The sequence below is a fragment of the Teleopsis dalmanni genome, chromosome 2 (assembly GCF_002237135.1).
Source record: "Teleopsis dalmanni isolate 2A chromosome 2, ASM223713v2, whole genome shotgun sequence".
Classification (NCBI taxonomy): domain Eukaryota; kingdom Metazoa; phylum Arthropoda; class Insecta; order Diptera; family Diopsidae; genus Teleopsis; species Teleopsis dalmanni.
In genome coordinates this window covers 33,917,350-33,942,724 of record NC_051847.1, presented here as the reverse complement: position 1 = coordinate 33,942,724, position 25,375 = coordinate 33,917,350, and the positions used below count along the sequence as shown (strand labels likewise).

At 28.0% G+C, this 25,375-nt stretch overlaps 1 protein-coding gene across 1 annotated transcript in view; it reads left to right on the top strand.

Moving 5' to 3' along the window:
- Positions 1-14,205, top strand: part of LOC119674286 (dual specificity protein kinase splA-like) — a 51,535-nt gene extending 37,330 nt beyond the window's left edge. The window contains exons 3-14 of the mRNA XM_038085418.1: positions 2,668-2,760; positions 2,899-2,956; positions 3,935-4,071; positions 4,143-4,316; positions 5,960-7,174; positions 8,585-8,678; positions 10,461-11,283; positions 11,364-11,550; positions 12,270-12,381; positions 12,440-12,601; positions 13,941-13,994; positions 14,192-14,205. Coding sequence (XP_037941346.1) covers positions 2,668-2,760; positions 2,899-2,956; positions 3,935-4,071; positions 4,143-4,316; positions 5,960-7,174; positions 8,585-8,678; positions 10,461-11,283; positions 11,364-11,550; positions 12,270-12,381; positions 12,440-12,601; positions 13,941-13,994; positions 14,192-14,205 — 3,123 coding nt within the window. The remainder of the gene's footprint in view (positions 1-2,667; positions 2,761-2,898; positions 2,957-3,934; positions 4,072-4,142; positions 4,317-5,959; positions 7,175-8,584; positions 8,679-10,460; positions 11,284-11,363; positions 11,551-12,269; positions 12,382-12,439; positions 12,602-13,940; positions 13,995-14,191) is intronic.
- Positions 14,206-25,375: the final 11,170 nt, after the last annotated feature.

The window sequence follows — 25,375 nt, the reverse complement described above, 5'->3', positions numbered from 1 at the left end:
TATAGTGTTAAAAATAATGTAGAAATGTTCCTACTTATTCATTTATGTTATATGACTTTTTATTTATTGCTTCTGGTGTTATTTTATTTTTTGGTTATACTTTCGTATACAAATTTTGTATACAAATTTATTGGCTCGCATCCAGTAATTATGTACACGTTGCCTGGTTCAGCCGCGGCAAACTCAATGGTTTTATCTTTTTCATCAGTTTCATCAGCGCATAGAACAAATTGAAATTATTCATTGAAATTATTGGCAAATTAAAACTGAAATGAAAAATTTTATTAATGGAACAGTTGCTTTATATCCATTTTTATGCATGCACAGATAGAAAATGTTAAATGAGAATGAGTAGTTCACGTTCAGGTCACTACTGTATGCACTATTATAAAATATAATATATATTTTTCAATATTTTCAAAATATTTAATGGTTTTTGCAAGCACTTAAAAGTTCTGTTAAAATATTAAATAAATGAGTTTATAGAAAGACAGCAATTAATAAACTACTAAGAAGGGTATTTTATCATGAATCATCGAATGCAATAATAAAATATTATCGAAATATCTGGCCACCCAAATATGTATCAGAAACAATGATTTAAAAATTAATGTTTATTATTAAATCATTTTGTACAAAATTTTATTTAAATTCTTCTATACCCTTTCTACACTATTATTTGATAACATAAGTTCGTCAAGATGTATGTAATGTAGTGAAGAAATTATATTAATTAAATTTACTAATATTAACAATCTATTACTCTGGGTTGGAATAGCATGTGGGAACGCATGTAGGTACATCTAATAGTCAGTTTCATTTATTTAGAAACTGACATACACAAGTTCTTAGAAAATACATAATTAAATTATTAGCCTTCGTAAAACAATTTCGTCAATATCACAAATAGTATAGAGCGTGGCTCTAACACGCTCTATAATTAATTCTTAATATTATTGTTGTTATAACTATTATCATTAGTTTGAAAGTTTTAATACTGTGGCCTCTAGGGATCTATTGTACCCACTTCATTTATTTAGAGTATTTTTTCAAGTTTGTTGTCCCAAATAATTTATAGTATTTAAACTTCCTTACCGAGTCTTATTTCTTTATTTAATGTAAAAAGTTCACCTAGATATTTCTTTTATTTATACATCCATGCAGATCAGACTCTTTGCATGTGCTTTGAGGTCTCATTCTATTCACGACATAATCTATAAGTTCAATTACTGTAAATTGCCAGTCTTGTAAAATTACGAATCAAAAAGAAATCAACTGTAAAAATTAATGTAAAGATTTTTATTTTGTTTTCATTATTTTTAGGGAAGCTTTAAATCGTTTTAGGTTGAAATTTCGTAGAAACGATTTCGATGTAAAAGTCCTAGTATGTATAGTTTGATTGTCTAAATATAGTTTTCTGTGTTTTTACTCTCCTTTCTGAATAAGTGAAAAAATATTACTTTCTTCTAAGCTACAGAATGATTTCCATGTCAATAAACGATTACTACTTCTCTGGTAAATTTGTCTGTTATTTCGTTGACTAAGAATCCATTAGATCCATATCTTTATATATCTTATACCTATGAAATATTTCCCAGCTGTAATAATATAATTTTTTATTATTTTATTTGCTACAAGCTTCTACAACAGTTTCTATAACAGTCACTTGGTGTAAAACCCATTCTTGAGCTAGTCGACCTAAAATACTAGATTAAGATTTCAACTTGTTTATTTTTTAGGTTTAATCTAGATGAGCCTTACAGTTCATTTAGTTTAGATTAGATCTAAGGAGTTGGGAAGTATGTCACTACATCCTTCAGAATTATTATGACAAACTAATTTTAGTTTTATAAGCGCATAGCAATTAAAAATGTCATTAGGTCCCATGGAGAGATGTTGCCCATTTTTCGTTATAAGTGGATAGGCAGTTGATTAGTGCCGAAATCTGAGTCTAGCGAGACGAGACTATCACAGTGACACAGAAGGTATTCTGCTGTTTCCTCTTCTTCATGACAAAGTTTGCAAATATTGTTTCTTATGATATCTAGATTCGATAGATACTTCTTTACTCTGCAATATCCAGAATTGAAGTATTAAGTCTTTACTTTACTAATCAAATACTATACACACAGTAATTTTCCTTTAAATTAAACTAAAAGAGACCGGTTCGTTTAAGTGAAAACCTAAATAAAAGAATTACTTATTCAAATTAAGTGCTCACTTTCTGTTTTAGTTTAGCCGAAAGATCGTTTTAAATAGGTTCCGTTTATTTCGTCATAACAAGAGTACTACTCACTAGTCTCTACTAGTCAGTACTACTCAGCTTAATTAGTACTGAGTGCATTTATTAGAAGTCGCAGTGATCATATTATTGGATAATGTGTAATCTTACTTAAGCCTTTTGCCTAATTATAGGCAATTATTTAAAAAATTCTGGCTATAGATTTAATTTCTTTTTAAAAACTTATTCCCATTATATATAAATTCTGTACAACTTTTCTTATAGGACAATGATTTTTATAAACATTTTGTTAATATTTCTCACTGAAAATTGTGTAATAATTAAAATAATTTAAAATAATTTATTAAAATAAAAATTTAAGTGACTTATATAAAAAATAAAATATTTATAACAAAACAATTTTTTTTGTTTTTATTTTTATTTAGGTTTCTGGTGACAATCCAGTTTTTGTTGAAAGCGTGAAACCAGGTGGAGCGGCGCAAATTGCTGGTTTAGTTGCCGGCGACATGATCTTAAAGGTTTGCCAAAATATAATATAAAATGAACTTTTTATTGCAAAAAATGAAAATAAAAATAAATTTTGTGATTAATTTTTTGCAAGTCACTTAAAATATTTGTGTGGAAAAAAATGTATAACGTTTTAACATTCTTTTTAGGTCAATGGGCAAGAAGTGCGTTCCGAAAAGCATCCAACAGTGGTCAGTTTAATTAAAGGTGAGCATCCAAAAGCTACAATATATACAATTAAATGAGATTTAGTTTCATTTTTGCAATTTAAAGAAGTGATTGAGCTGATTTTATATTTGTAATTATATAGGAAATTTTATTTTAATCATAAAATATTTGATCTAGTGAAAGACTTATTATTTATCAGATTATAATTATAAATTTTTTCACATCCATACTGCATGGAAAATCATTATAGTTTATTTTTTTTTTAAATAACAAACAATATAATTTTTGCGCCATTTATAATTTAGATTATTTGTTTTTTGAGAGATAATTTGGAGATTTTTCGAAAGGACAATGTTTTATGTTATATTAAATTAAATAAATATTCATTATTAATAAATACTCACTACTGTTCGAAAAACCTCTTTCAAATAAACCTCGTTCAATATATTTTGCCAACTTTTTGGGAGCAGCATGACCCAACCATCAGCTCTTCTTTTTAAAATTTCAATATCTTTTTTCAATATTTTCAATATCAATATATAAGCATCTTATGTTTTATTCCAGATAATCTTAAACCTTTCGAGCTTTGTACAGTCATACAATATGTCAATAATTCTAAATATATCATAAGAATTCCCATTATAACCTAACCTAAGCTAACGTAATCTACACATTTCTTAGTTATTTAGAAACTAACCATTAATTTTTTATTATTACTTCATAAATATATTATATTCACTTTTAAAAAGATCTTAGTTAGCTACAATACCTACTTAAAGAGCATGTTATTTTTATTCCAGATAATTTTAAACCCTTTTAAATATGTATGGTTACAAAAAGGTCAATAATCCTAGTAGATCATAAGGATCGCCATTATAACCTAATCTAACCTTACTTAAGCTAAATGCTCCTTACTTATTTCGAAACTAAACCTTAAGTTTTTACTTATATCTTTATAAATTATATTTACAAATAAAATATTAAAATTTATATTATTAAAAAATTATTATATTTTAGCTTCCAATATTGTTGAATTGGCTGTTAAGCGGAATCTCAAAATGGTGCGACCGACATCTGTAGGCGTAGTACCATCAACACCCATACTCTCTGGCAGAGATAGAACTGCATCCATTACTGGACCTCAACCAGTTGATGTGAGTAAAAAACATATAATATTTAATTTATTATTATTTATAATTTTATTTTTATTATTTCAATCTTTTAGAGTATTAAACGTCGTGAAATGGAAACTTGTAAGATACAAACATTGCAAAAAATGCTTGAGCAGGAAAAATTGAATTTAGAACGTCATAAAGGCGATACCAATCATCCAAGTTATAAGTTATCTGAGGCGAATATACGAAGATTAAAAGAACAACTACGTCAAGTTGGTGCAGAGGTATGTATTGGATGGACAAAGTATATATTTCAGCTCGTATTATATTAATAAAGGCAATTAAGCCTTATAATGAATGTACTGACGTTAATTTTATTGTTGTAAGGAATTTTTTCAAACAAATTTTTTTGACAAAGTTGTTTTTTTAAGTATTTTTATATCTCTATAATATATAATATAATATATATACTTATTTTTTTTATTAAAAACTATATGTTCAAGCTGCAGCTAATTTTTATTTTTAATGCTCTTTTGCTGTACGCTAACAGTAACATCCTAAATAACTTTCTAATTAAAAAACTTTCTAATTATAAAGTAAAAAGTGTGTGTAAATATTTTTAATCAAACTTTGAATGCCTTAAAAATAAAAATTATTTAAGAAACATATGTATATAACAAGTTATTATTATAAAATATATTTTAGAATTGTTAACTCGAACTTATCTTAAATTTTTTACATGGTTTAGGTTTATTGTATTTTATTTTAAAGTTGGTAATTTTATATTAGCATTTATATATATTATAATTATTTTAAGTATTATATTAAAATTCAATTAAACTAATTTTATAACGGCTAAGCTATTATATTAGCTTATATATATGAATTTCTATTAATTTTAGTGTTAGCGACAGTTTTAATTAAAAAATATTTTATTTAAGGTTAAGGCGCATAATAGTTTTTAATATTTATTCCATTCTGTTACCATTTATTTGTTGTAAACAAAAATTGTTTATTCAAATTACTTTATAAATATTGTTTGCCCTTCATAAATATTTAAAAATGTAAATTCTACTATTTTTTTCTGTGCACAGCACATTTGTTTTTACATCTAGCTTTCAATTCTAATAATACCATATATATATTTTTGTAATTTTTTTAATTCTGTGTTTAAACTATACATGAACATAATTTTGCACAATTTTCACATAATTTTAAAAATGTCTTTATATAAAAAATATTACTTTAAATTTCATATTTTTAACAAAATATTATGATATATTTACACAACTCACTCACAAACCTTTCTTAAACTTTTCTTTTATAAATCATATGCAATGGTTCGTGTTCACTCATATGCATTCAATATATATGACTATAAGATAATGTTATGAAAAATATTTTATAACTAATTTTATCATATTGAACTGGAGTTATTAAATCATATTGCCATGTTCTTAATAATATTATCATTAGTAAATAACTTTTTTGTATTATATTTACTGAATACAATCAAGTTGATATATTTCAGTTCAACATTATTTTTCATATGAACTTTTATTTGGAAATTGAATTAATTGGCTATCTTATAAAATTTGAATACAGTTTTTCTTGAAATTACTATACTTAAAATTCAATTGAGATATTGGAAAATAATTTTTCAAGTCTATTACGATAACTTACACACTAAGATATTTGAGTATATCTATTAAACTAGTTAGAGTCTCTATTAATATACTTAAAACTCAATTGATATATATGAGTATACTATTTCATACTATTAATATACTTTATACTATAATATTATCTACCTACTTTTATTTCCTGTTAATCCCTGCTGCCATTTTTTGCAACTATACCTCTACCAACACTTTTGTATAAACAATCTATTATACTTCTACTATCTCCACAAACATTTTATCAACAGGATGCACCAACAATTAAATATCAACCAACTGTCAACAATAAAAATACTGCTATGTTAACGCCAAATCAAATTCATCATCTGTCGGCGTCCTCACAACATCATCATCAAACCAATTTTCACCATTTAAACTCCTCACAACAGCACCATAATCAAGCAACCACACCACAAACACAATCCTCACCTGCATTCCTATCTCTCTTACCACGATCGCTATCTTCGCTATCGTTGGGCACACGTAAAAATAAAATTGATAAAGATCTAATAACTTCACCACTTAATAATACAACGGATTTTCTACATACTTCCACGACGGGTACTGGGTCACCACTTTTCAATATGACACAATCTTTGCATCAACCACAGTTGCAACAACATCGCAATTCTCAACAATTGTTTTATCAGCAACAACAATTAGTACAACAACGCTTAAAGGAAACTCCAAAATCTTCTAATTCAAAGAGTAAAAATAAATTCGCTGCACAAGCTAAAAATGCAATACAAGAGGATGTACCACCACCATTACCTCAGCGAAATCCTCCAAGACAACTACAATTAGATTTGACATCTAATAATAATAATAACAATAGTAGTAATAGCGGTCTTAATTATACAAATAATAATAATCAATTATTTTCGCCAATATCGGATTTGGATCATTCACAAATAACAAGTCCACAACGTAATTCACCTCAACCAACATGTGCGACACCAACATCGAGTGTTACATCCTCAGTGCAAAAGAAACGTGGTAAAACTAAAACGAAAGCGCTCTCAGATCCTAAAATGTCCACACAAATATTTTTACAAATGGAAACGGCCACTGGTTCGAATCGTGGTCTATTCGATGGTATGACAGCAACCGAAGTAGATTGTATACCACCACCACTACCACCGCGTCAGCCCGGTATGATGTTAGAAGAATCATCACATAAAGGTAGTTTCCAAAATTTAAATAATACAGGAGGGCCTTCAGCGCGACCACAACCAAATAGCATTGAAACCATATTAAATTATCCATTAGTATCCAGTTGTACCCCAATACATCGGGATAATATGGCAGCGGCATTTCCTCTTTCACATCGTCCAAATATAAAACAACAATTACACCAACATCAACAGCAACAACAACAACAGCAGCAGCAGCAACAGCAACAATTGCAAGGTGCTATCAGTGCTTGTATTACAAATTCACCAATAACAACAACAACAGCAGCAGTAAGTAATATGCATTTCATCAACTTCAGACAACAGAAATACGCTTTTGTACTGGGATTTTTACTGGTAGCTTTCTCGTATATTGTAAAACTTTCTACTATTTAAACCTAATTGAATCTATCTATACACAATTCTATCGTCGGTGGTGTTTATTAATAATATTTGGTTTTGTTTAGTTCACCACAAGTATTCAAACATGATTTGGCGTAGTAGATTTTTAAAAATTAATAGTAATTTTAAGCAAAATTAACTAATTTTACATAAAACTAAGCACTCTGCATTGTATAATATGAATATTCATGAAGTACAAAGTTTTTATATACATATAACTTAATGGTATTACTAATATTATATGTACAAATATCTTGTTTATGATGGAGATCATTAAACCTATTACTGATACTGATTTGTTAAAAAATAAATGCATTTATTACACATATCAAAAAATTTGAAAACTTATATCAATACATTATGGCATAAGTAATCCTCGCATTACCTATATATATTTCACATTATTTCTAGTCTTGTAAATATTTTTATTCCAGACTAACAATAATAGCTTTATTTTGTTATAATTTTTATACCTTCACAACGGGGTTTCTCAAACAAAAAAGTACTGCGGATCGAAAAAATATTCAATGTGTTTTATAAGACCCGATAAAATATTGTATGTTTAATGCACAGACCGGTACCAATATCACCAATATCTTTCAAAAAGATAATATCATTAAATACGAAAATAGAATATTTTATGTATTGGTGGTACTAAAGAAACTGGTACCGGTCTGTGCACCGGTGGTTGAGAAACCTTGATCTATCCTACACTCTTACAAAAACTATCGCATATACTTTTACATTATTTTCTTCACTTTTCAAAATTTAAATAAATCTTATGTATTCTTAACATCTAAGCACTATAAAAAACAAGTGGTTGATATTGGGCTATATACCAATTCTCTCAGATCTAAAAACACGGCTTTTGTAATTTTAATGCTTTTGTAGTATATGTTAAAGTTTCTAAATTTTTACGAAACTTATTTGTATTTTGTTAGAAATAAAACTGAAGAGGTTTAAGAATAACTTAAGTAGAATTACCTTCCCTATATTGGTTGTATATATGTAGATTTTTGTATTTAAGTTTATATTATGTGCACTTATAATTAATGGTATAATTTTTTTATGCATGTTAGATAACACTGTATATATGTATATATAAAGACACACTATACAATTGATTTTTGTTTTATTCTTAAACATTTTTTATACTATGCAATTTTTTTTCCTATAAAATCTCTGGAAATGCATGTGATAATTTTATATATATTTTTGTAAACAAAAATTTAAATATTTTGGGTTTATTTTTAAATGAATATAAAATCAAGTTATTTATTTTTCTGAAAATTTTTTTAGGCACTTGGTCAAACGCCACATAATCCACAGAATCATTTAAATAAGCATCGACGTGTTGTATCATCTCCAGAAAATATGCACCCAAGACATCCTGGTGAGTTAAACTTAAATATTTAATTTATATAAATTCGATTTAGATTGGATAGTAAAATAAAATAAAAATAAAGAAGATTGTTTAGGGTTAGTAGAAGATATACTTCTTAGATAGGTATTCAGAATTTTTACCGTTCATAAAACGTTTTTTAGTTCAGTAACGTAAATTCATAGATTATTTTTTATTAATAAATAGTATCTCATCTATTTCTGTCATCTGACCTATTTGTAGCTTTACACTTACTCCCATGGGAAAGGGCTTAGAATATTCCCGAGGAAAGGTCTGTCCTAAGAGGCGGCTAAAATTCAGGGCACTATGCGATACTGTAAATGGTAAATGGAGTGTAAATGGTAGTGAGTGAGTTTCACTTGATCGGAGGTGTAAATCTGGTACCACAGGCAATTTGGCTGTTCTGGCCAATTAAGGGAGGGAGTGTTGTGGTGGTTGTGGTTAAAACCCAAACTTACGCGGGAAGAATGATAGTATTTATTTACTTTCATTCGATGTGGAGTTGCAGTTTCTAAGTAGGTGCTCAAAGATCAAAGATCAGTGGAGGTGTTAGGTAGGCCTCACTCCTTACCAGTAGGAAAATTATGTATAATCGCATAACTTCAACTGGTATCGGTGGAAATTCTTTGAAATACCAATGGGTCGTTAATCGGCGTATTATCTTGATATTTGTGTTAAGAATACAATAATCACTCTGGACTCTGTAGCTCTACACTTCATAATTCCGCGCAACTTACCAATTATCTCATCTTATATAATCTAAAACTAATTAATGTGAAACTAATTTAAACATCTTCACCAATGTTTAAACTTTTGTCTACTTTACGTAACATACACAAGGACCGACTTATGTACTTAAGTCAAATTTTTAAATACCAAAGTTAAATAAATAATTAAATATTTTTTATTGTTGTATGAACTTCAGGTCTTCTTCTTACTTTAAATAAACCGCAATATTACAAGTTTTTGTTAGTATTTTACTTAAGTTACGTCCCTTGTACATTAGTGTTATTAATAAAAAAATTATGTTCATCAACCGTAAATTTTTATATTTAAAACAATTAAATTCGCGGATTGGCATATGTAAAAATTGTGTGAAATGCCTAACCATTTCTATAGTATATCATATACGAAGACGTCATAGATACCCTACCCATATTCACAAAATATTTAAAATTTTTCAAATGCAGTTCAATGCTGGGTTGTTTAATCATTCTAATATTTTTAAAAGTGCTTTAGCTTTTGCTGAATATTAAAAATTTTATCGGATTTTAAGAGCAACTAAGCGTAAAAAGTTTTGCTAACACTTTATTTAATATACAAGATACTTATTATGTAGAATATCTGAAATACAATATCATTTTCAAAATCAACTGAATAAATATTCCAAATTGCATCAAACAATATGTACTGACTGCTTCTTATGTGTTGTATTATTCATTAAGTTAACGACAGAAAGCAATTAATTAGAACATATCACAGAGTGTTCGCTATAACCAGTCCGATCAGTTTGACATCATATAAGATATTTTAAAGCAGACCATAACAAAAAAAATACGATATTTTAATAACTGATTATGCCAGTTTAAAGTTTGTAGCGCTCAAGTAATTCTCTTTACCGGACTATCAAGAAACTGTTTATTATTACAAAGCTCGCTTTAAACAATATTTTACGCTCCTTTTGTTTTAGTTATAATTCCGACGCCGTGCAAACATTTATACAAATTTTTTTCTTTTAAATTTTAATTATTATCTTTTTTCGCGTTAATGCAGATCGCCTCAATAAAACGACTTCTGGTTCATGGGAACTCGTTGAAAAAGATGGTGAAGTAACGCCACCAGGTACTCCGCCACCACCATACTTAACAGCCCAATCTCCAAATACAATTGGTATGGAAGATTCTAATGATCACTTAGGCTCGAGCGGTATTTTTGTTGAGTCTCATCATTTTACACCGCTCTCCGGTGCTGCATCGCCGCTGCCACAGACTGCTGCTACACATTCCAGTCGCATACAAGCGGCACAAACAAGTGCAACACAAAAAGAAATCATATCAATGGAGGATGAAGATGCTTCTGATCAGGAGGGTCCATTTATAGATGAGAATGGTCCATTCAATTATTTACAACGTTTGCTGGAAGCTGAAAATGTTGCTTTCCTTGCTGTGTTTCTAAATTATGTGCTTTCCAATTCTGAGCCAGCTCCATTATTATTCTATTTAATAACTGGTCTTTATAAAGAGGGAACAGCTAAAGATATGCGAAAATGGGCTTATGAAATACATTCAACGTTTTTAGTTCCACGCGCCCCTCTTGCCTGGTATTTGCAAGATGAATCGCTGGCGCGTGAAGTTGATAATGTGTTGCAAAGTGAATTTGATAAAGTTGAGATTCTACGTAAAGTCTTTTGGAAAAGTCGAAAGCGTGCACGCTATATTATCTGTGACCAATTGCGAGAATTTCAACAGAAACGTACCGCAGGTTTGGGTACTATTTATGGGCCAACAGATGCTCAATTGGCAGAAGCAAAAGGTGATAAACAACGTGAACAACACATTTTTGAAGAAACTTTAATGCGTCAATTGCAGACAAAAATGTAAGTTTTACTTTGATACAAATGATATTTTAAAGTTTAATTAACTTTTAAAATTATATATATAATTTTTTATTCTATAGTGAGGAGTATGAAAAGGATCTACCGATTGAGGATCCAAAGAAGTTAGCTTTATGTTCTGCACTATCGACTGTCATACATCGCATTTTTATAACTCGTTCACATCCAAATAGTATTATAGATCGTGTGCATCATTTTGTGAGTCGTGAAAAAAGTTTTAAATCTCGTCTTATGGGCAAAAATCGAAAAGTGAGTTGAAGTAAAACTATAAAAAAATATATTTAAAAAAAATTTATAGATTACCCTTCATATTATATACTATGTAGTGTTTAGTGCTAAAGGGTTTACTTTTTATTTATAAATCATGAATAGTAACAATATAATATTATAGAAAAATTAAACATAAGATAGGAAGAAGTCCGTAACCAGAAACATGAAAGGATATACAAGACGATATTACATGGGTAGGGAAGTAGATAGGTAGTGGTTGGGGAAAAAGAAATTGAACTTTAGCCTGGATCCAGCCGAAGAAACGTGACTACTACAATGGGGTGGGCTCAAAAGTCAATTGGACGAAGATTTGTGTGAGTGGAACGACAGCAAAACAGATGGGCGGCGCAATGGTCAGAAGAGCTTCAGTTAGGGCATACATTGGAAATAGATGTATTTATGCGTGACTTTTTTTCAATGATGCTTGATGCACTTATAAGAAAAATAAATAAAAGGCCTCACACCACACTTATTTTGTCACTGTACAGTGTATTCACATAGTTAATTCACATGAGTTAAGATATGTAGGTTTTTTTTTTTAAGATCAGGGATCTTAAAATCAAATACTATTTTAACAAAAAATTGAAATCCAGAAAATTATTTTTAATTACATTACTTAATAATAATGAATTTATTAATTAATATTAAATGAATTTATTTGTAAAGTTAGCAATACTCAAATATTTGTTTTCTTTTAGATGATGGTACGTGGTCATCCATTAGTATTACGCCAATACTACGAAGTGACGCACTGTAATCATTGTCAGACCATTATATGGGGTGTTAGCCCACAAGGTTATCATTGTACAGGTTTGTAAATATGCATTAAATAATTTTATATTTTTAACATATTTCAATTTTTTTTTAGACTGTAAATTAAATATTCACCGTCCTTGTTCGAAAGTGTTAGACGAAAATTGCCCTGGACCCTTACCGCAAGCCAAACAGAAAAAGGAACCACACAATGATAATAAAATCAGTAAAATTATGGGAAAAATACGGCCAAGAACGTCGAGTGATTTTATTGCAAGTAAGTTTATTTGTAAAAATGTTTTTAATTTCATTGTTTATTTAATTTAAGTAAATTTTTAAAATTTTTGTAAATAATAATTTATGGTTTTTTTTATATTATATTAAATAACATTTAATTGTTTATTTTATATTAACTAAGATTTTATATTTTAAAGTCAGTTATGAGGAAAGAAACCATTCTACTTTATTTTTTTATAGGAAATCTATTTTATTTTATTTTAATAACATATTCCTTTGCAGTTTATTTCTATTGTATTAGAATATATATTCAAATTTGATAAAGCAATTGTTTTATTAGAAGGTTTTTATATTGTTTATATTTGTTGTGTAAGACATCTTAATACTACGCTTGTCTTTAGTAGCCAGCAAGTATGCCCAGTCTATCGTGTTACAGAAAACTTAATAGTGGCAAATAAAGGAGATAAAATAAAGAACATATGACAAGGACATACATCAATGAGTTTAGATTTATATATCTTAGAGAACTTAGAGGAGCTGCAATTTGTATAAACATTAAAAATAGATATAGTAGATTGTAATAAGTATCTTCTTATCATATGGTTATATTTTACATTAAGGCAGGAATATTTTTTGCTATCCTAGATAGCAATCTATGTTCCTGAGAGATAAGAATCGAATGCCTTTTACGAATTAAATAACTACAAAGGTATACTCTCAAAGCAGATACTGCATCAGTCTGTAGAGATGCAAGCTGTTCGTTGTAGTTGATGTCAGTATTGTATAGATTCCACGTAGCAATAATTACCGATATATTCTAGATACGATTAATTGATTGATAGATATGGATTATATAGATCGATGGGTGTGACGAGATGGGGGTAAATTTGGTCAATATAATGTGTATTGAATAATTTCGTGTATCCCAAAAAGAAATAATAAAATTTATTGCAGCAATAGTTATAATCTATAAGTATATTATTTTATTGATAAATTTATCCATTTTTAAAATAAAAGTTTTAAAAAGTTTTTTTTTTTTTAATTTATTTAATTTTAAATCAATTTATTAGTTTTATTTGATAACATTTTATATATATATATATATATATATATACACTCTAGGAATTTTATAGATATATATTGTATATATTCAAAACGGATGGTTTTGAAGACGCATCATACCTTCCCCTTCTGTTTAAGTAGTACATATTTACAGTATGAAAACATTGACTATATAAATATGTAATATTTAATAACATATAATATGTAGTAATATTAATAATAAAGAATATATAAAGTAGCTATAATGAAGCAAATTTGTAATATGCAATAAAATATTTAAATAAATGTATTAATTCGTTTATAATTATTTTTTTTAGTGGAAAAACGTGCACGTCAGGATGAAGACTTAGAAGTTACAGATTTTTCAAATGGTGAGTTTAATTTGATTCTTGTTTAATTTTAAAATAATTCCATATGTATATATGGTTATATATTAAGGAATTACACATGTATACCCTTAATATATCTCATTAATTGATAAAAAAAGGTTAAGTAAATTTCATTCTTAAATCTTAATCTGTTCAATTACTCAATTATTATATGTGGTGAAAATAATTTTTATTTATAGAATTTCTTGACTAAAATGGTACACATATGACGTTTTAAATAAACTGTGTTCAATATAATATATATTTTAATACTTTAATGTTGTACAAAATAATAATATATTAATTTCAATGGGACAATAAAGTAACCAGTCGGCTACTTAAACTAAAGCAGAACTTACTAAAAGATTTGGGCTACTCTATAATAACTTTTATTGTGGTTATGATTTTAAATAGAGGGAGAATCCTGGTTTCAACTTCTTCTGGACAATAGAAGATTTAAAATTTTGAGGGTCCATTTTCTTACCGATTTAACAGTGTTGTCAGTGTTGTAAAATTAAGGGCTTTGTTAAGTTTATAGACTAATCAGGTTGGTTTACTTTCACTTGAGTGAGGGATTCGGGCCTTTTAGTATTATTCGTACGCCTACCACAATAGTTCTTTTGAGGTTCCTTTTGGTCTATGTTTGAACAACGTTTATCCGTGATATCATAAGAGGCTATTATTTGAATACTGGTAAGATTGAATATACAAGGCTATCACTCCAATTTCGCCGAACACCTAATTTCACTGAGAAGTGTTTTCATTATTTTTCAAGCAGAAGTATTCACGAGAATACAGGAGTGCCCCAATTTCCATTAAAGGGAACGAATCTTTTTGTGGTATATATATTCGACTACTCAGTATGAAAAAAATTTCGAATAACTAATTTAAATAGGTTATCCCATTGACAACCAAGTACCACCCTTGAACTTAAACAATAAGAGTTTCTATAAGGATAAGTGCAAAATATCTCAAATATTGTGGTATGTGATTGTCCTTTCAAATGATATAATATTGAATAGTATATACTCAATTTAATGTTAATATTGCGTCTATTATTTATTGTATTACTAAAAACTATCAATTTTGTTTATATTATTCAATCAATATATAATGATAGTGTTTGTGTATTTTATAGAAAAGTATAAATAAAAATACAAGCTCAGTTTGGATTTATTGAAATAAATTTATATATTATAATAATATTAAAGATGCAAAAGAGTTAAATAATAATTTAAAAAATTCATATTTTGTAAAATTATTTAATTAAAAGTTATTACACTTAACCAAACTAAATGTCCCTAAATTAACTGGCACGTGGACTACTTAATTTTCGTACATGTTTTTCTAGTAATTTTGTCATAAAACTACAGCATCATTTCATCTGAGTAAAGCATTTTTCAAAAATAGAAAAAGGACATACAACGATAAATATATCTTTCTATGGTTGTAATACAAAAATATTTTACTTACTTCAGAGTATATACTATAAGTAAAATATCAACGATTTTTCTCAGCTCCATTAAAGCTCAGTTAATTAAATTTTTGTCAATTGATTTGATACGCAAATTGCATTATAAAGTTTTATTTAGTTACAAAAATAAGTTAATCCTTGTTACATATCATATACTCTGTCCTGAAATACATTTCTATCTTATCTGTTAGTTTCCACTTCAATTTTTCAACTCTGAAATATGCACTTTTATTACGATGTACACGTTTCCACTATTACACACGAGCTACTCGTGCCCTGCAGTATGGTGAAGTAATGTCCTGTGTGTATATCCTTCAACATAAAAAATAGTATGTTTGCAATTACTGGAGCGTGTTTTTTTTTCTACCGAATCCGAAAAGAGCATGATATTTAACAGAAAAAAATGGCACGTTTTATTAAACCATAAGCTCTTATGAATTTTACTGTCTTTCTACGTTTTTTAATATGACGTAAATTAAAGTAGGGATTTATAATGTCATAAACTTATGTTTATGTTAATATTGTATGTTGTGTAAAAAATGTTCGAAATAATCGAATAAACCATTGTTATTTTCTAAGATAATTAGAATAACAAGATAAATACGAAAATTATCTCGCAGAGTTTTTTTATATTTCTTACCTTTTAATGGTGGCGTATTCTGACAAATGGATTGTGCAGGTGTTGTTATGATACAGAAGAAATAGAATACATTAATCAGTTTATATGGCTTTGTTCGCTTCTACAGATGAAGCGATTTTAATATCTTAGATATAGTTTCTTCTTTAGCTTGAAATAAATATATCCTGGATAATGCCAGGATATATCAACAGATAGTTAACTTGCCTTTCTCAGACAACTTTGAGGCATTACAATGGTCAATGGAGGTCTTCATGTGAAAGTGCTGACTGTTAAATCAACACGTGGTGATAACCCTTTAACTTGATCTAACTTAAACTGCAGACAAAGTGATTTCATTGTCTAGGAGGTCGTTTCTTCCCTGATTTGACAAGTAGACTTGCCGGATCTCCTCAAAGCAAAGGGTTTAAAAAGAACAATGACAGAAAATAATCGTTGTTAGATGTCTACGAGTCGAAGTATTCAGCAGCACGCGCTGATAACCTTTCACCCTCACCTAATTTATATTTTAATAAAGTATATTTGTGGACTATTCATACAATTCTTTCGAATACTGCATAAATATTTATCATTGATAGTCTTTGAAAATATTTGTTAGTTTCTTTATCTCAACATCTGCATCTTCTTCTCCTCATCAAAATTTAAACACTCCATTTTGTCTCTCTTTTTGTGCAGAGGTATTAGACTGTTTTTCAATCCTGTAGTTATTTATTGCTTACTTACTTAATTAGCTATTACAGATATAGGTCGTGCTTGGCCGTGTTCAGCCGTTATGTTGCTTAATATTGTCAGTTGGTAGTACCGAGTGTCTCCATATTGTTGGTTCTCTGCTCTTTCCATTGAAGATGCGAGGGTTTTCTATCGCATTTCCTCCAGGAAGTATCGAATCAAACGCTTTTTTAGCTGAACCATTTTCTTTCATTCGTACGACATAACCAAGCCAGCAAAACCTCTGAATTTTTATGCGCTTAACTATGTCAATGTCGTGGTGTAGCTCAGACACTTCATCGTTCCATCCAATTCGATACTCGTTGTCAACGAAAAAAGAGACCATAAATCATCTAAAGAATTTTTCTTTCAAATGCTCCTATCGCTTCCTCATCATTGTTGGTGATTGTCTAAGCTTTTACACCTACAGCGGGATAGGCATAATAAGAAACTTGTAGAGCGTGATTTTTGTTAGTAATTTACTAAGCTTCTGCATCACAGAGCAGTGCAGATATGATAAGACACTTGTAGAGCGATATTTTTTTTCCTAAAAAAGGCTTTATTTCTCAATTACTTACTTAATCTGAACTAACATCTGTTGGCAAGTTGCATTCGTCGTTGAATCTCTAGACTGACATCATTTTTAGTGTTTACACTTGTTCCCAAATAAACTAGTACTTCGAATTACTCCAATTTTAGAATATTTATATATTTTTATCATAATCAGATCTTCTCCCCTTAGGGATGGGTAAAATTTTTTCATGTATGTATATGAGTTCGTCAAAAGACTCGAATTATTATAATTTGGTAAGAATGGTTTAAAAACTATTTTCAATTAATAAATTGTTAGTAATTAATGAATTGAACTCTAGTCGAATGTGTATAATTTAAATAATTCAACTATGACTACTGAGTATTGGTATAGTTTTTAATGCGATATTAATTTTTAATAAAATGTTAATAAAAAATCAAAAGTTTTGTTAAGAAATGTTTTATACATAATCCAATTTTTTTGTATTCAAATAAATACACACTAATTAACATAAAACACCCTGTGCTTGGTCTAGACACGGCTTTTCTCATCATTTTATATTGATGAGCAGTCGTCACTTAACTTACCTTTGTTGGTGCTGCTGCTGCCGCTGTTACTGCTTCTGCCACTGCTGCTCCTCTTTATATCATTAAGAAAGCAATTGTTTTTTTCACATTTGCTTTTATATCCATCCAGTCACTTCAACAACAACAACTAACGACTCCCATTTTTCTATTGTTTTCAACAGTGGTTTTGTTTTTTTTTTTTTATTGCTTATTTTATTCTGTTTTGCGTGCATATTTTGTTTGTTCTCCACATTTTCTAATATTCCTTCTTTACACTCCTTTTGGGTTAACATAACGAAATTGTGCGTGCTCCTGTTATTAGCGTAAATTTGCTTTTTAAACGCTGATGCATTTCAACAATGAAATAATGCATTTTTTATTTTATTTTTATTTGTTTTAAACTTTATTAAAAAAATTAATAACATATTGCAAAAAAATGTTAAAATATATATATAAATTAATATAATTAAATTATTGTATACAATATAATAAATTATAAGTATAAACTCAAACTGCTTGTAGTTGGTTTGATAATTTCAAGAAACGGCAACACTGCTTACTGCTTGTAAACAAATGATGAAAGACCGGCAAATCTAGTGTTTTTCATTTCATTCTTGTTTTATTTTGCAAATTTTTTTTTTTTTGTATTTACTGGTTTTTCTTGTTTTCTTTTTTTTATATAGCACGTGCTTCTTGTCTTTCTTTGAGTTTATTTTCTGTGGTATATTATAATTTCCAGTAAATAAAAAATTGTTTATTATTTCTATATACATCTTTGTTAGTTAACAATAATTTATTAGTTTAAATAATTTAAAATTCTCTTATTGTGCATCTTAAAGAAATTTTAAAATTTTTTGCACAATTTCCATTTCGCTATCTCTTTAGCTCAATTTGTTTTGTTTTTCTCGTTTCGTTCCACTTACGATTTATACGATTTTGAGCTAAAACTCTTCATTCTTCTTAATTCATTTTGCTCACAATATTTATTTACTTTGCAGCTTACAAAATTAAATAAAATTTGTTTTAAGAGATAAGTTTTTGTATAATTATATTTTTATAAATAATGTTGAATAATTATTTGATATGTTTGGATTATATTAACAATATTAAATATAAAATTTTCATAATTTGCATAAATCTTATAATACAATTTTATAATATAATACCACAATAAAGTCATTCACGATCTCTAGTAACGAATTATGTAATCGAGTAAACTAGCAATTGTGCAAAGCGGCAATAAAAAAATACAATTCAAATATAAATATGTTTTCATATGTCTTTACTAATTTGCACTATAGTAGAAGTGCAAAATTCAGCTCAGTAAGTTCAGTTACTAATGTCGTTTTCAATTGTCGAACCTCCTAGGGTAACTTTTTTACTCTATAGACTTACTTTTAGTAGATTTTTCATTTTTGATTGGTGAATCTAGATTTGTTAAACGAAAACGATATTAAATTGTTATTCGCAATTGAGAATACTACTAATAATTTTTCGTTCTCATCATTATTTGGAGTAATCTAATTATATCTTAACCCATTTATTGATAATATTGTATAATGACTATAAAATAATAAGTTGTAACATTAAATTTTTGTTCGAGATTAAGAATACTACTAATATTTCTTCTTACTCATCATTCTTTGGAGTAACGAAATTATACCTTAACCCATTGATTGATAATTTTGTATAATGATTTTAGAATAACAACTTTTAAGTTTAATTCGATTTTGCTGCTGAAAAAAATAAAATTTATTTCAATGATGTTTTTGTAAAAAAATTTATCTATTTTTCTCAAATTAAACCTTCTAATTGGAATGAAATGTTTTCCCTTAAGTATTTTCTTAAGTACTGCAGGTAGATTGTATTTATTTCTTTTTTTTTAAATTCGGCTTTAGCTTCCTTATTGAAGAATAAAAATATATATCAATATTTATATATAAATATATATAAATAAATAAATATATATATAAAATAAATATAAAAATATAAATAAATATAAATATATATAAATTATATGTATAAATATATATAAATTATACATATAAATATATATAAATTATAAAAATAAATATAACTAAAATCTTCAAATTTTAATATAAAGTTGTTAATATATCAACGTAAGGTGTAAAAATAACAGGTGCCTGCCGACCTATTTGCACATTAACATAAAATTTGCAAAATAACATTTTTGACTGACTGAAGGATGAAAAAAAAAATAAAATTTTACTCTTAAATGCTGTCAGTCGTCAATGCGAAAAAAAATTTGAGTTTGAATTTCACTCATATTGAATAATACAACAAATAATGTGAAACGAAATGAAATGAAATGCGCGCTCATATGCTGTTTGGAATGAAACATGGAAACATGAAAGGAGAACAAAACGCAATGCAAAATAACAACTGTAGAACAATTTTACCATGAATTTTTTTGGATTTACTCAGTCTGTTTGTATTTCGCTGAAATTGTGGATGTTTCGTCGGATCTGTGTAAATTTATGGCGACTCGAAGTCCGGTATTAATGTTATTAGATTGATTGTGATAATTTTTATAATCTAATAAATTTGTTTGCGGTAATCTTATAAAATGTAAATTACAAAATACAAACGTTCATATGCGTAATTTTTAATACATAATTTGAAGTAAAAATTCTATCGAATTCCAAGAATCCTTGTGCCTGTCTAGTGCTTGTCTTCTTGCCTTGTCTAATTTGACAACAAAATTAAGTGAAATTTAATAAAAAATAATTAAAACAATTTATTGTGTTTAAAAAATAAAATAATTAAATAAATTTGGGATTATGGCTAAAATAGAATAATAATAGAAAATTGTGCTTATTAAAGGAAATATTTATATGAATGGAAATCATTGATGACAGAGGATATTGTCGAATATTTCCTTCAAAATCATTAAAAAATAAATAAATAAATAATATTTACAAATATATACAATACAAAAAAATGCTATATTATAATATTTTAATTGTTAAATACAAAAATATAATTTTTATTACACTTTCATCTTTAAAAGATAATATGAAAATTACTGTTGTTATTTACAAATTAATTTAAAATTATTAATTTACAATTTTATTGCATTTTTTTGACGTTTTAAAATAATATCACTTCTTTTACAATCATTTTATTACTCTGCAAAAATAATTATCAGCTGAAAATTTGTTTATATTCTTATACAAATACACAGATATCAGAATTGACTATATCTTCACTTCATAAATGTATAAATATATATATATATTGATATATTTACTATCATGTTTATATGTATATAGTATCTTGTATCTGCAAAACTCAAGTTATAGACTTTTGTGCTCTCAACTATGAAAATTGTGTCAGCAGCATAATTTGTATTAATTTTAATTGATTAAAGTTGTTTATTTCTTCTCTTTTAATTAAATTCAAATCGCGTGCAAATATAAAAGAAATAAAAATAAAAATTATAATATGTGCAAAAAAGAAAGCATATAAATAACAAAAAAAAAAAAGAAAAAAAAATTATGAACTCAAGAAAATTAGTGCATTTTAAAATATTTTTATTACTAACTTAAAGAAATGAAAAAAGAAAGGAAGTAATAAATATATAAGCATCATTTACAAATATGTATAATATAAATTTATAATAAATTTTCAATATTTATATATTACATTTGTATATACGACTTTATGGTAGACTTAAAATTACCGTTTATATGTATTTGATATCACACTTAAATCGCAGTAAAAAATAGTGCTGTTATAACTCATTTTATTTCATTGTCCTTAGAACTATGCAACTCCAACAAAAGTAGTGACAGGCATTTGGTTATCTTAGATGAATGATATCGGGATATGTAGACCTCACACATTTTTCGCACATTTCTGAACTTACTTAATAATTATAGTTGAAAGCAACAAAAATCACTGAAAGTTGAACCCTCTAAAACGATCTTTCCCCACATTTCTGAACTTACTTAATAATTGTAGTTAAAAGCAACAAAAGTCAAAAATCAGCATAGAATTTAATATCTTCTCAGAGAGAAAAGATTGTATTATAGGCTCTGTACTCCCATAATACACAAGTAAACCTAATCAAGAAATGCAAAACTCAACTGAGATCATTGAGCAATTGGTACTTGATGGCATTGAATTGTCAGGCAAGAGTCATAGATTCTCTAGAGACAGGAACCAGTATTAATATCATTAAAATTTGCTTCAAAATCATTTTCATGCGTTAGTACAACAGATTAAATTCCATAAAATCCAAGTCAACATATTAAATCTAGAGTAAGGGTAAAATCGTTGTAACAAAACTCGTGTCGGTTTTTACAAGTCACTGGTGTATTTTAAGAAGAACATCTGAAACTGCGTTCGGGTAGGTGAAATAGAGACCATTGACTAGTTTATGCGCAATTACACAGTTCTGGCAAAACTGGGTCCAATATTTTGGCAATTAGTACTTAGTTGTTATTGAACTTGTCAATAACAATAACCTCTGCAGAGGAACTCTTACTGATATTATTAAAAGTTGCTTGAGAATCATTTTCATGAATAACTCGAAAAGAGTAAATTTCATAAAATCAAATTTAACAGCTTAACCTAGAGTAAGAGTAAAATCGACATGACAAAATTCGTGACGGTTTTTATATTTTATTGGACTATAGCTCCACAGGTCGAGAAATCGGGCATTACATGCCTTTAACAAGAACAGTTAAAATTCCTGTGAGGATGTCGAAGGAGAGACTTCTAAGTATCTAAGTAAAAACTATATATAAAAAAATTTATCCATCAATAAATTATTAAGCAATATAATATAGTCGTACTTAACGGTGACTTGTAGTCGTTGCTATGGTTTTAAGTATTGGAAATTAAATATTAAGTTAATTAATTAGCAATATAATTAAGTCTCAACTACCGGTTATTTTCAGTCACTGCTATAGTTCGAAGTATTGGGAACTAAATATGATGTTAAAAATATTTTCTTTTTAAACAACTCAAAATAGTAATTTATATTGTAATTTTGTTTTACTTCGAATTTAATATATATAGTATACATTTTCTTGATACGTAATATTGATTCTATTATTGTGATTACGAGTAATTGTGCTTCACTCAATTAATATAAATAAACAAGACTTTGAAAATGTCCCTTATAAATTAGTACTCTAGTTTCCATACAATTTTAATTATTCGAGGTAATATTATATAAGTTGTGTACTTCCCCTAATTAAAACCTTTGAAAACATCTTTCTAATGCACAATACTACAAACAATTATAATTGAAATTTAATTATTAAGCAACTATAAAAGCATAATTAATTTTATTTGCTTGCATAAATTAAAAAATTACTTCATTATTAATAAAATGATTTATTGCTGCAACAAGTTGAGTGATTGTTGTCTATACACTGAAGTCATAAACTAGGCAATGCAATTTTAACACACTATTCCATGCATAATATTGCATCACGGGACACCATCCATACACATTTCAACTATAATTGCATTAGGCATATTGCTAATGTCCTTTCGGACATTTCCCATCTTACAACTGTGGTTTAGGTGTTGCTACGATGTCCTTCGCCTATTGCGAAACTATTACCTTTAAAGATGTAGTGGTCGATGTTGCTGTAGATGTTAACTATACTTTAGAGTGGTTTGCGTCAGTAACCTTTTATCGTCATTTAACATTCGAATGTTATCCTTCGAGAATATTGCATATTATTCAGCTTATATTGCATATTATCTTTCGGCATAAATTCATTGTTCATTGACTGATTGATTGCCTGCTTTTGTCCATTTTTGAGGCTTGCCAGTTTTTCCTATAATTAAATCTGGGGTTGTATTATAAAGTACCGCCGTGCCTACATCGACAGGCAAGCAATGTTGGATGAATGGTATTAACATTATCCTTACTGTCTGCTTCTGCTGCTGCATACAAGTATATATGCACTTCGTCGTTTATAAGTATGCTTTCTGAAATAAAGTGTATCCTTTTATTGTTTCGTTAGTGTTGTTTTTGTTGTTGTTGTTGTATGTTTCGAGAAAACTGTACGTGCACTTTTTATTGCAGTTCATATTGTTCTGCCGAATCTGAAGTGGCCTTATGGCATTTCTGACTCAAGTCCTGTGTTGTATGTGTTAGTATTTGTTATTTTATTTTTCATTCAGTTTTTCCTTGATAATGTGTATGCACAAATTTATAATGTATGTAGTTTTGTCAGTTTCTAATGAAGTCATATACATTTTTTTTTTATAACTTATGGTACTATTCCTTTTCAGTGGAAGTTGCCTTAAGTTAGAAAATAGAGAGAAATACAGTTTTTACTCAAATTAAACTTTAAAAATCGATATATGTAGAGTCATCCACTTAGTGATTCTTTAAGTAAACGTTAATAAAACGCAGTTGATATTTGGATAAAATTTTAATTTCAATATATATCAATTGTATCTTGCCTTTTTTCGTAAGATCTTTGGTTCTCTACGAGTTGACGACGACTACTGCATTCGAATGAACCGCAAGCTATACGAGCTTTCTCATGGGTTTGATATAATTCTGCCAACTAACATCTAGCATCTTCGCTGGTTTGGTTAAGTCATGTCGTAAGAATGGATGAAGACGCTGCAGCAAAAAAGGTATTTGAAGAGATAATTAGAGGAAGAAGGCGTAGAGGTAGTATGTATCTCTGGTGTGATCCAGTTGAGGGAGTACTAACTGGAATTGAAGTACAAGACTGGAGAAGGTTGAAAAATTTTGTTTGGTTATATATTCAACAACTGAAAAAGGTCTCACATCACTGCATAAAAGTGTAAGAATGTAATTGCTTTTTTGTTGGTAAGGTTGTTAGTACTTGGTATATCGTTAGTATATATAACCAGTCCTTGAGATCGCTAGTTAAAAAGTGTGAATATACAAAAATTCGTAGAGTACCTTTTTATAGATATGCTAGTACATAGTTTCCCCACCTTTTTTTGATTAAGGACTATTTTGATATTTTTGTTTTTTGTAGGGACCACTAAGTTTAGGAATAATAGTGGACAAACTATTAACTATATATTCATATCGGTTAAACTTAATTTACGGACCATTTTTAACTATCTCTCGGATCACTGGTTGGGAACTACTGTACTAGTATTTGGACAGTTGCAATTTTGTATGTTAATATATTCAACAACCGAGTTTGATGAGTTTCCTTTGTGAGAACATCGTTAGTATCTGTAACCTATCCTTAAGATCGCTAGTTGGGACTTGCGTAAGTTTTTGAATTTCTGAAATCGAAATCTAATCTGAAAGTTATTTTACAAACTGTAGATTAACAAATAATATTGAGATATTAATTAACGTTCAAAGCACGGTCTTCACAGAATCGCAATAGTAAATTTATTCCTACTTAGCATCTACCAAGTGAATAAGCCAACGTATACTTCATTTACTTTATTCCGTGTCAGAATTTTGTCATTTTTGTTGTT